The sequence below is a fragment of the Malus sylvestris genome, chromosome 3 (genome assembly GCF_916048215.2).
Source record: "Malus sylvestris chromosome 3, drMalSylv7.2, whole genome shotgun sequence".
Taxonomy (NCBI): Eukaryota; Viridiplantae; Streptophyta; class Magnoliopsida; order Rosales; family Rosaceae; genus Malus; species Malus sylvestris.
In genome coordinates, this window is record NC_062262.1 from 27,187,284 (window position 1) to 27,200,600 (window position 13,317).

At 34.5% G+C, this 13,317-nt stretch overlaps 1 protein-coding gene across 2 annotated transcripts; it reads right to left on the minus strand.

The window, feature by feature from the left end:
* Positions 1-503: 503 nt before the first annotated feature.
* Positions 504-7,351, minus strand: LOC126616070 ((-)-germacrene D synthase-like). 2 transcript variants are annotated; one of them, XM_050284032.1, is made up of 7 exons: positions 7,328-7,351; positions 4,535-4,829; positions 4,063-4,435; positions 3,742-3,960; positions 1,764-1,902; positions 1,279-1,524; positions 504-982 (listed from the first exon to the last, which is right to left on the minus strand). In XM_050284032.1, the coding sequence occupies exons 1-7, from the start codon at positions 7,334-7,336 to the stop codon at positions 686-688; spliced, it is 1,578 nt and encodes a 525-aa protein (XP_050139989.1). In that variant the 5' UTR covers positions 7,337-7,351; the 3' UTR covers positions 504-685. The 2 variants fall into 2 exon arrangements, with proteins under 2 accessions (XP_050139989.1, XP_050139988.1); XM_050284031.1 differs by lacking the exon at positions 7,328-7,351 and adding an exon at positions 4,918-5,073.
* Positions 7,352-13,317: the final 5,966 nt, after the last annotated feature.

Genomic DNA, 13,317 nt, shown 5'->3' on the forward strand with positions numbered 1-13,317 from the left:
ACTCAAATTTGAAAAATAAGCATGGTGGGCGCATGTGTTAGTTACAAACTTTATGTAATATATTTTTGTTATAATTCCGGATTTTGTGTTAGAGGGAAGGTTGGTGATTTGTGCTGGAAGTTATTTGACTGAAGTGAAGATTCTATGTTTTGTTCATAGAATATGAGTTCTGTTGTATATCACATCTCCCGCCGCACAAGCACACATAAAATTTTAACTCCGGCACTGTCCAAGAAGACAATGTAACAAGGCTGCGCATGCTGTTGCCTTTGCTACTAGCCTACTAGCCAGATAGAATGAGAGCTTCTAATAAAAGCATTTTGAACCAATTTGACTTTATAATACTTTCGACGCTGATGTAAATACAATCATTCACGTTTGATTTTGAATAATAAATATCAACACAAAATTTATAAAGACAAACGTTTAGAGTACATTTTTTGCTCCTCTGATGACCATTACAAATTTACCACCCCATCAAACTGAATACAATGCATGAAAAGTGAAGGAAAAAAACTTATATAGTAAAGCAGTGGAATTTAAACACACAATTCAAACTACTTGATTCAAACATGAATTCAAACTATCGACCAGCATAGTAAGACACTGGCTCCTTATTTTATACTTCATGCCTTTGGATAACATGACCTCAATTTATTTAGTTGTATTCAGGTCTAGAGATACTTTATAGATGCACCGGTTCGACAAGCAGAGAAACTACAATATCCTTGAGAAAAGTTCCAGTATTAGTAAATGCGTCACCGTGCTTGTATAACACTTCGACCACTCGTGTAAGATTGAGAATTCGCAACAGGAGAGGCATGGGGATTGTGGTGGTTTGGTGGAGCAACGCTTCGTTTATGTCCTTCCATGCATTATTCACTTGTTTACTTAGTCCAAGTGTTGCTTCTTCTTCTGCGACATCATATTGTTTCATGTAGCATTCCACGGCCGAGGCAACGTGTCCTCTCTTCTGTTCAAACTACAAAAACAAATGGACACGATCACTACAAGAGAAATTAGCAATAACTTCAAGAAAATCGAGATTGTTGCTAGGGTGACAATGATACATATCATGATATAAGAAACACGATGACAAAAAATTTGTTAGAAAAGTGTGACTAATACTGTAAGTGCGACCTTTTTATAATTTTTGTCACTTATTTATTTTATTTTATTTTATTTTATTTTGCATCGGTAAGAATTTTGGTGCTCTAGCAACGGCCGCACTTTTCAAGGTTCATGAAGGTTATAGTTATAAATACAAGTCGTAGGTACCTGGTGGGACTTGATGTCATTCTTGAGTCTACCAATTAAGGATGCAGCCTTTAAAATCTTAGGGTCGCTGAAAACCCAATCCAATGAGTCTTTTGTAACAATATCTCCCATTCCAATAAAAGACGTGACTGCTAGGGAAAAGGAGGATGTATCAAGTGCTGCTGACAAATATTCATCCAGTGTAGGTGTGTATTTGCGATGGAACCATTTGGCTTCCCTCATGTACCCTCTAACTAGAACTTTCATCTGAGAGAGATATACAAGGTGATCATGTTGTAAATCTTTCATCATGTTTATAATTATATACAAAATTGCACATATATGTATACGGTCTACAACTAGTCAATATCCAAGTATGATTCATTCATTGGATATTGACTAATGTGAATGGTTTAAAAATTAAAAATATGATGATTTTCCTAACGTTACTTATCATATGATAATAAGTTAATAACTAGCCGCTTGGAAATGTTAGTGAGACTTACTGCTTCTCTAGCATAGTGGATTCGATATAAGTTCCCCTCATTTCGAAGCTTTTCTTCCATTTCTGTGTATGAATCCAACATTGCCTGATAGCAAACTTTCATGTACTGTGGCAGACGATCCATGGCAGAGATATCCCACCTGATGGTGATCAGAAATTCAAAATAAGAGCATATATAATAACCAAAGCCTCCTCCAAAATCCTTTTAAATTTACTAATTAATGTAATACTTCTGCATTCACGTAGGATACCATTGTTCCTTCACTTGTGGCCCAAGGTCCGTTGAAAAATATCAAAATATATCAACGAAATATTGTGGATATATGGCTAATCAAGGAGACATATATGTTGTAATTTGTATGTTTGTTAAATCATGTAATTGTGTAAACTTAAAGTAGAATCATAATAGCATTTAAAAATTAAATTTTCATAGACTTTGTATTACTGCTAAGATAATAAAACTTATCATAATTAGGATTTATTTTTGTTTTTAAGATAAAAGGAGAGATTAAGAGAGTGAAAGTGAACATGGGAGTGGAAGAAAGAGGAGAAAGGTTTATTTTTTATTTTTTAAAATTAGAGACGTTAAAATTATATGTGGTTGATGCTTTAAAAAAAACAAAGCAAAATTTGTCACTTAGTATTACGGTTTAATGATATTCCTCATTACTTGTAAGTTAGAGGTATTAAGTTTGATTCTCGCCAAAGGTATATTTGAACCACAATCTTGCTAACCGTTGTGAGGCTAAGCTCACCCCCTTCCCTTAATGTAAAGAATATCGTTTTTTTTTTTTGAAATTTGTTCTTATAATTACTAAATTGCCCATAATTTTATTTCTATTCAGTTTTAATTAAAGTGTTAAAATTGTAACTTCCTAAAGTTTTGATTAACAACCAAAATTCTATTAATATGTAGTTTAAATAAATAAAAGCAAAGGATCATAGGGTTTATATATATAATTCTCATACACTTGACCCGCTCTCTCTCTCCTGACCTCTCACCCACTCTTAAAGGATTTTTTTTTTTAATTTTTTTTTAACAAATGATATTATCTATACTAAGGGATAAGGGTGGACTTAGCATCACAATGAGCTAGCAATAATATGATTCAAATTCACCTTTGGTGAGAAATGAACCTAATACCTCTCATTTACAAATGAAGAGGAATACCACTACACCGTAGTACTAAGTGGTCACTCTTAAAGTTAGTTTTACAGTAATATTCAATTTATAAGTATAAATTATTGTAGAAAACCATTATAAATATATATAAAATCATGGTGCGTTTTATTCCTTGTTCATTAACTAGTCCAATCAAACCAAAAGTTCTTTGAATTTTTTTTTCCAAATAATAGATACGAGTACAAATTAATGAACATATTCTAAAGTCTCATTTAAAAAAAATTATTATTGACATTTCTTATTTTGCACTCTAAACTTTCTATATTTACAAAAAATAAATACAATGTAAGCAGTGTAAAATGAGATTTTTGGAGTAATAATAACAATTTCGTAAAAAATTTCTTTTATTTTTCACAACTTTCATCATTTATAATTATGAGCTGTTACCAATATTGTCACATCCCAGACCAGATCTGTCGTAATACGATATTGTTCGCTTTGGACCCCGACCATGCTTTCACGGTTTTGTTTATGGGAATTCAGACGAGAATTTCCCAGTGGGTCACCCATTCTAGGATTGCTCTCTCCCGAACTCGCTTAACTTCGGAGTTCCAATGGAATCCGAAGCTAGTGAGTTTCCAAAAAGATGTGTTATATGGAAGTGGACATGTACATAAAAGACACATCACCCCCTCTCCGTTGGTCGATGTGGGATGTTACAATATGAATATTTCCATTGAAATTTCCCTATTTTAGGGCTTGAGTCAAGTGATATGTGTCATCATTTGTAAGTGATTATTAGCAATTGATGATATAAAAAGGGAATTAAAATTGGAGATTGAGCTAAATTCCAAACCTCTCAACAGCTTCAGTAAAGAGCTCTAGTTCTTCAAATGTGCCGTAGACATCATAGATGTCATCAATACCCACAATAAGGCCAATTACTTTGCTTAATGTCATCCGAGCAAAGTCATATTGAGGTTCAAAGTAGCACCCTAACCCCCAAAGGTAGCTCTCAACAATTCTGTCTCTTGCAAAAGGTAGTTTGCTTACAAAATCCAAGTCCTTCGACCACCTGCATCAGTAAATTGAGTGGACAACAATTTGTTTAAATAGCTAGTAGAACTAAGTAGTCAGATTCTTTAAATTTAAGTGTAGTTAATTGGTTTTGTTTAACCTTGAAATTTCACTTAGTTCTTTCTGATGGACTTGCTGCAAGAGATTGAAATCCAACTTTGCAAAAGTTAAGAGAGTTTCATTATGTGAATCGTCTTCCTGGTAAATGGACAAGTAACGCCTTGCTTCTAGCCTTGGGTTGCCCTTCCAAAACGGCTGGTACAATGCATGAGTTACGAGTTTCGAAAGCGGGGAGCTCAAACGATTTTCTACCGACTTCAAATGAGTGGTGGTGAAGGTTAATGCCTCTTCTAGTATATCCTCACCGTGTACCCTTAGCTGTGTTGCTTCGTACAAGCTTAATAGTCCGATGACATCATTGACAAGTGACTCCTTAAATTTGCCTTCATCGTCCTTAAACTTGTTGAACATTTCTGCTTCCCAAATTCATGCATTATGTAATTGGAGAAAGAAATAAAATTAAATCCAAAGTTATATAATTAAGTGTGAGTGTAAAGAAGGGAGGGACTTACCACATGATATATCATAACCTTGTTGTCTAAGCAATCGAAAATATAGAGCATCTGCGTGAAGGTTGTGATCATCATCCCTCCCTTGGTGTTGGTGACTACCGTCATAAGAATCCTTGCGAATTTGCTGCAAAACTTCATCAATCTCATCCTCAAAATGGTAGGAGACACCTAAGCGCTGAATCGTATCGACCAAGTCCAGCTTATCTGAATGCTTACAAGGCGTTGGAGCCAATATCATTCTCTTCACATTTTCCTTTAATTCTTGGACAAGTTTCTCAGCTTCAATATTTTTTTCCTGCAAACACAAATTGAAAAGGGAATTATACTTTTCCTGCACGGGGCATATAACTCCAAACTATTAATCTCAGTGAATTTCCTACTACCACTGAAGCATATGATAAAAAATAATCTCCCCAAAAGTTGGGGGGAAAATTAGCTGAACGTCGATTAACATCACTAGGAATTTTTTTTGAGGTATGAGCTTGAGATGGTGATGACATTTTATTCCTAATTTGGAGAAGGTGAATAGGCTTTTTAGTTGCGTGAGTTGAAGAGGTGGTGCGCTATGTTATTTATAGTGAGTGAAACAGTGAAAAACAAAAAAGGAAAAAAAACAGAGGCAAAGGTGTTTTCATTACTAACTTGTTTCACATGTTTAACACGCTTTTAAAAGTGTTTTCATTACTAACTTGTTTCACATGTTTAACACGCTTTTAGCACGTCCATCCCATCAGGAGAGAATTTTGAGGGAGCCGGCTTTTAGCACGTATCCTATTTTATATGGTCATGGTTAAACCACGTCAGTATTTTATATTGATTTTTTTTATAGAGATAATAAGACAAAAAACAATAGTAAAATAAAATGTTGATATGACTTAACCGTGATCGCACAAATAGGAGGGGATGAGACCGTATAGGAAGTGGGAGGGCAGAGAAGTCAGGTCCAATTTTGAGTCCACAATGAAAATCATAGCTCAAATCAAGGATGAACCTAGTTAATTATGCATGATCCACCACTAATATAATCGATATTGCCTCAATTTAATCACATATTACAAGGTGTTGGGTTTTATCACGAAACGGCTCGGCAATTTAGGGATGGAAACTTCTATATATTAATTGTATATTATTTTTTCATATAATCGATGTGGGAAAACCAAATTACTATAGGGTGGTGCTATTCACACTCATTTTTACCTCTCACATACCCGTCTCAATTTCCGATTGTCCGATTAAATGAATTGAAAAAAAAAATGGTAAATTACATTTTACCCCCTCAGGTTTGAGGTCGATTTAAATTCCTTATAACATTTTTAAAACATTTCATTTCATACATCAGTTAGAAAATCTATTAAATAAATTGTTAAATGATGACGTGACAAATATAAGATCCCCATTTGTGCTGACGTAGCTGCCACATTTATGCCACGTGACGAAATACTTATTAAAAGATTTAAAATATTAAAATAATTATTTAAAGAAAAGTTCCCAAAAAAAACAAAAAACAAAAAAAACCGAGATCCGCTTCTTACCCAAAATCCCCACCCGTACCCACCCTCCCACCCCATCACCCACCCTTCCCCCATCACCTACTCCTCCTTCTTTGACACGTCTTTGACTAGACTCCGCCGAATGAAGCCGCCGCCGCCGGCGGAACTGGTACTCGGGCCCGGCGAGTCGTCTTTGAAGGCGGATTTGGGCTTCTTCTTATCGGATCCGATCGGGGAGTTGGAACCCAGAGATCGCGGACTATTATTGGAGCCATCAGGGCTATTGGAGAAGTCGGACTTCTTGGAGGAGAAGAACCTGGCCTTGAACACCATTACTGTGTAGATATTGTTCTACGGCTTCCGAAATCGAAGCAGCCATTGGAAGTATAGGGCTACTTTCCAGAGAGAGAAAGGGGAGGAGAGAGAGAGAAGGTGGAGTTGGTTGGAAGTTCGGGAAATGGATGTGTCGATGGTTTGAATGTAGAGAGAGAAAGAAGAGGTGGGGGTGAGGGGGAAGGGTGGGAGAAGGGGGATGGGGAAGGGGTGGGTGATGGGGGATTGGCACGGGTGGGGAAGAAGGGATCTGGGTTTTTGTTTTTTTTTTTTTTTTTGAACTTTTCTTTAAATAGTTTTTTTTAATTTTTATTAAGTATTTGGTCATGTGGCACAAATGTTGCAGTTACGTCAGCACAAATGGAGATCCTATATTTACCATATCATCATTTAACGGTTTGCTTAATAGATTTTCTAATGGATGTATAAAATGGAAATAAAATGATAAGTAAGTGTACGAAATTGAAATGTTTTAAAAATGTTGCAAGGAATTAAAATCGATCACAAACTAAGAGCGTAAAATGTAATTTACCCAAAAAACAATCAATTGACAAATATTAACAAAAGTATATTGAAAAAAAAAAAATGTGTGAATACCATTACCCTTTTTATATTCGAAAAAATCTAGTTGACTAATTTATTGAACCTACGTGATGGGGTCTATTACCATGAAAATAAGTCTTTAGAAATTAAACGAGAAAACCCAAAAACCAATGGATGAAAATTTAAGAAATCATATGAACTTGGAATTTAAGAATTATACATTTACCAATCTTATCATATTAGACGTGCTTACATAGTCTATCCTAGTGGTGTCATCTCAAGATCGTGGCCTGACAAGAAGTGCACAAGCTGGCAGCATTGAATTACGTGGTATGACAAGTAGTCGCTAGTAGTGAGCCAGCTTGTCTAAAACTCGCTGCTAATAAGCCGGCTGAGCATGTAAATTATGTTGCTTACTTAGACTTACCTGTAACATGAGTACTGGTCGTTATAGCTGTGCTGGAGATGACAGTCATGCGGAACGAAGAACAGCAACGGCAACTTCACATCCAAGTAGTCACCAACTTGGTTATAGTTGGTCACAATTTTAGGCCAAAGATTAGTAGTAATTTCTAATTTCTTTTCAAGGAGCGTTCTGGCCTATAGTCCATGGGAGCCTGCAGTTACTTCACTCCTTCGGCTCTATGAAAATCAATTAGCATACTCCACACGTAGGAAGTTTTTCCCCGAATGACTCTATTCTTTGTTAGCTAATTCTTCCAAGTCGTGTCCTCAGAGTATAAATATATAAAGAGAAAATTTTTGAAATGTTTTATGAATTTGTACATACTTTTTAATTTGTCAAATAAATTAAAATTTTATCATCTCATCCTAACTCCGTTAAATTTTTCATTCAAAATAAGTCATGTGCACATGACTTGTATTCAGGGTTATTTCTATAATTTTAACACCCTATTTCCTTCTATTAAGTTGTATTCGATCAAAATAATTATAGGGTTTCTAAACCACAAAAAGGGACCGATATACGATACGTGGTCTAAGAGTTTTCGTTCAAAAAGGAGAACGACGCTTGTGTGTGTTGAAATTTATATATTATAATACTAATAATTATAATATTTAATTCAATATTTGAATGAAAAATGCTTTAACTGTTTGTATCAAACCGTCTTTGTCATTAAGTGGTTGCCATCTTATACATAGTAGCGCCACATTGAGTATGGACCCTTTAAATGGTGCCATCTAAAAGGTGTATGTATGCATCTCTTCGTCAATCAATGTCTTCGGTTTTATTTAACCTCATGAAACCATGGCATTAAGAATATAAAATTAGAGTTAATTTTTACTTTTGAGAAATTCCGAGTCGTGTTTTAAGAGTACGGAATATATAAAATTCGACAGAGTCCGAAGATTGAAGTGCTTCGACTTCGGATTATAGATTGTTGAATCTTAGGAAACAGACGCCTACCGAACTATAAGCACAAGAGTAGGGGCGAAACTTTGTCTTTAGGACATTGCATTTATGCAAGCCTCAATCTCTAAGTTTGTCAGTATTTCTAGCTTTCTCACTAGTTGTTTTTATTAATCTCATACATAATTGGTGTTGTGATTTTCTTTATGATTACTTTCATTGAAATTCTTTTATTATTTTCATATTTAAAATGGAAGATTGAGTGGCTTCATTATCTAGACAAATCATATCTTGATAGAGAAGATAGCCCTCCTTGTGTTCGTATGTGGCTAAGAACTTTGGTTTGTGACAAAGAGAACCATTGATTTCAAGGTCATTGGAATGAAATGGGCATGACGATGTCCATAGGTGAGATCAAAGGCCAAAGATATAATTGGAAGGCCTAACCAGATTGTCTGTAAAGCAGATTGCTCTATGCCTTGTTTACAAACCACATGTACATGGTTTTATTACATTCAAGCAAAAGATTTGGTGAAAGAAATTAACCAACCAAGTCATTTGGGATAATTGGATTTCACGAGGATGATGGAGGAAGATTTAGTCTTCTTTATGTCTTGTTCAACTATTAATAATTAAATGTGACAAAAAAGAAGAAGAAGAAGAGAGTTTTGCTCATAAGCCAAGTTAGTCATGGATAAACCCAAAGGACATTCCTTTGAGAGAAATTATATACTGAAAGTGTGGGGGTCTTTTGGAGAGGAAAAGATGATACACTGAAAATGTGTGGGGCATTTCACAAAATTAAATTAGACATGATGTTGCTTATTAAGCAAGGAATATGAATGGACATGTTATGAATTCAATGATGCTGGCTAATTGAATTTTAATAATTTAAAGTCAAAGTACATATGGGTGGATATCCAAAGGCATAATCTATAATGGAATTGAATACAGCCTTAAGGCTAGAGAAATGTACTTTGTGATAATTTAGCCGAGTAAGGGCTAAACACGATGTCCAAATTGTAAAGAGTAATTTGTTTATTAAAAGAGAGAGAATAAAAAGCAGTTATCTCTTATAATGAGTAACTTTAAGGTAAGAAGAGTTAGAGACCTTCTTACAAATACCTTAAATGTGGGGGAGTTTACCCAAGTGTTAGCAAATTACTTACTAAAGTCCCAACATGTACGGTTGAGGACTTGACATTCTAAACAACTACTCTCGTATGAAATATAATTTCATAAAATATGTAAGACCCCGCCCCGAACTATTTGCTTTATTTCAGGAAATAATAATATTAGTGATAGGCCCAAACTAAACTCTTGTTTAGTTTGCTACTATTTCTTTTATTATACTTCTAAATCTCCAAACGATTTAATTCCTATAAAATTAACCATGTTTTTAATTACCATAACAATCAATTTTGTATCAACTTAATTCCCCAAATTCTTCTATCAAGCAACCTCTAATTCAAAGACTAATTATCAAATATTTAATCTTACTGGTATTATGGCTGCATCTAATGTTCGTTAGACTGCCATCGTACCCTAAACAGGGATAAAACAATTCGTAGTTCACAAATTCCAATTCTATTAAACTTTGATATTTCTACACATAACTAACAATCCCCATCTAGCTTCAGACAAGTGTGTTACATTAAATGCTTATTAAATTTAGTTCTAGAACATCCAAATTAGCTTAAAACTACGGTGTCGCTCCTTGGGCACGTGCCGCTGCACGCGCCACCGCCGGTGGCGGTCGGCCGCCTTGATTCACCGGAAAATATAAACTATTTCTAAAAATTCTAAAAAATTACAGAAATGAAGGTCTCAAGGAGTAGAGCAAACTTTATACCTGCGACCAAGTCCAATTTGGCCCAAACCCGCCGGAAACCCTATACATGTGTGGCCTCGAATTGTCACCTTCGGTGCTCCACTGCCCCTACAGTTGTTTGGGTTTTGTTCTAGGCCTCAAAGGAAGTCTAATGGTGGTGAAGTTGGAGTTAGTTAGCTTTGGATTTGATAGTCTCGAACACACACCCGCCGCACCCCCACTGTGCGGATCCTCACACTTTCAAATCCCAATCCCTTGATTTTTGAGGTGTAGTAGGAAGAGGGAGGGTTATAGAGAGTTTTACAATGGTTAATTTGATGTAATTTGCTGGAAAAAGGGCGAAATCCCACCGGAAAACACAATAGGCCCGATCGGGTCGAGTTTGGTCCCCGGGTCGTAGGATCCCCCGCTCCTCCCTTTCTTTCCTTTTTCCTCCCTTCTCTCCTTCCCCATTGGTCCTCCTCCCTCTTCTTCCCTTCCTTTCTCTCCTTTCTATTCTTTTCTTTTAATCACAACCATCCATCTTTCATTTCTCTTTTCTTTTCTTTCATTTCAATCACCCACGTGGCACCATAAGGTTTTGCTCCAAAATCTGGAGCATTCTAAAAATAATTAATTGACCATTTAGTCCCTAACTTTGTTCGTTAATAACTTCTTCGTTATATCTCCAAATTGCGTTCTGTTTGCGCCTACGCGTTTGTGAAATCGAGCTCTATTCAAAAATATAAATTGTGACCTCGAAAGGTCTACAGATTTTAAATAATTACTTTCCAAACTTCAAACTTCGTAAGTAGTTTAATTTAAAACTAATTCAAATAACTTAATATAAATTCTCAGAAACTAAGATAAAATCTCAATCATGAAAATACTTAAATTTTAATAATTTCCGAAAATCAAAACTTAAAAGTTCTCAATTAATTTCTCCATAACCATAAATTAATTCATTTCCGTTTTCCCCACATTTCATAATTATGAATATATAATTCATATATTTAAATTTTCAGGGTATTACATTCACCCCCTGTTAAAATAAATCTCGTCCTCGAGATTTCAATCGTCAAGTTACGAGCAAGAACTAGCACTATTTCCACCATTTGTACTATGGTGAACAAGATTATAACCTTTGTCCACGATTTTATTCAAATTAGAAAAAAAATCAATGAAAAGTTTATCGTGATCGCACCCATTTTCTCAGTTTTTCCAACCACCTTCTTTGATAAGTAAAAATACCATAACTTCTAGCCACAAACCTTGATAGAATAAATATCGTAAATTCTAGTTGTAATTCATCAGTGGCTAAGTAAATATCACAACATTAAGCCAAACCACTAAAATTGACAAATCAGTTAGCAAAAATTTCAAACAAAATCATTGGAATTCCAACCATCATTACTCGCTACCATATTAAAATAAAGATCCGAAATTTTCATTACCATGAAATGAAACCAAGGCTTGAAATTAACATGCATCAACCAACCAAAACACGGGTTGAACTTAAGTATATGTTCATCTATTGCATTTGAACTTAGGGCATCCAGGATTTCACACACATGGCAAGCGTTTTGCTATTAACCATCTATGCAAATAATACGAAATATTTCTCTAACAAAATCCAAACAATGCACATGTAGGCACAATCCTATTGACTAGAGCCACTGTTCTTCTTTCCACATTCAAGTTTAAACCTTCATTTCCGTAATGCATAGTTGATTAAAATGTCAAATATCTTCCATGTTGATAAGAAACTAAGAAGTAAAAGAACATCAGGCTGGTGGGATTCCCTACATCCAAAATTGGTCATGACCTCACATAATGCACTTTGACATGTTAAGAGGCAACAAATTACGCAGAGAATGAAGCATCAATGAATCGTTTTAGACTAATAGTGGTCCAATTATTTTTTGTCATATTGACAAAATCAAATGTCAAATTTTCAAACCATGACTATCATGACTAACAAAATATCATAATTTCCGGTCATAATTCGTTAATGACAAACCAACAAATCAAATTTGAATTTATAACTTTCTTTTCCCCAAACGTAAAACCCAACCGGGAAAACATTAATATTAACGAACTTGAAATTTCATTCCACTCTTTCAAGTTCCAAAAATAAGCAGACCAACGAATTATAATTGTGATTATCACTCACATTCTCCTATCTCTAGACACATTTATTGGCAGAATAAATATAAAAATTCTAACCATACTCATTGACAACATAAATATTATAAATTTCCAGCCAAAACTTTATGATTGGCATAACGAACATAAAAAATTTCAACCAAATTCATGGAAAATTTCCAATCACACTCACTAGTTAATGGAAAGAAAATTAAAACTAAATTCGCAATACCACCAATATAAATTCTCATTTTATGGTTCCCTTCATTTTCGGCAATTTACTAAATTGCCCACAATAAAATTAAAACCTTTGAAATCTTCCTTTCGATTGCTTCACTTTTAACTTACATCAATTGTAGCCACAAATTTAATAAATTAGTAACTCGCACTTCCAGAGCACTACTCACATTCCATCATCCAAGGGAGAGAAATATATATATATATATATATATATATATATCACAACTTTAATGGTCAACGAAATTAAACTTTAAATAATCACGTAGTTACGAGAATATATGCTCATCATCAGTTTTTTGTTTGCAATATCGAATCCAACAATGCTAACTCAAGACCAAGGCAACCAAAATAATCAAATTTGTAATTAAAAATTTTCCCCATCAATTTTTCATCAATCATAAAAATTTCTCATCTCACACAACTGGAAATTCGTTTATATTAAACGAACTAAAATATCATTTCATAATTTTATTCATGTCCACCCTAAATAAATGGAGAAAAATTCATAATCTTTTCACCATTCCAAATATAATGATCAACCATTGAAAGTTATAGGATGGGTACTAGTTTAACCTAGAGGGGGTGAATAGGTTCCAATTTAAAAATCCAATTCAATTTTCATTTTAATTTTCAGTTCTCAAATTAAATTCATATTCACATCACATATCAAACTATCATACTCATATGCAATTCAAACGATAAATAAAAAGTGCACAAGGATGTAGGATTTAACGAGGGAAAACCTACCATTGGGAAAATCTTCGGGCTCCCAAGCTAGGACAAACACTAAGAGAAATGAGTACATAAAAGCGTTTGACAGACGTTGTAGGGGTGGGAATATTGCAATCAAGTT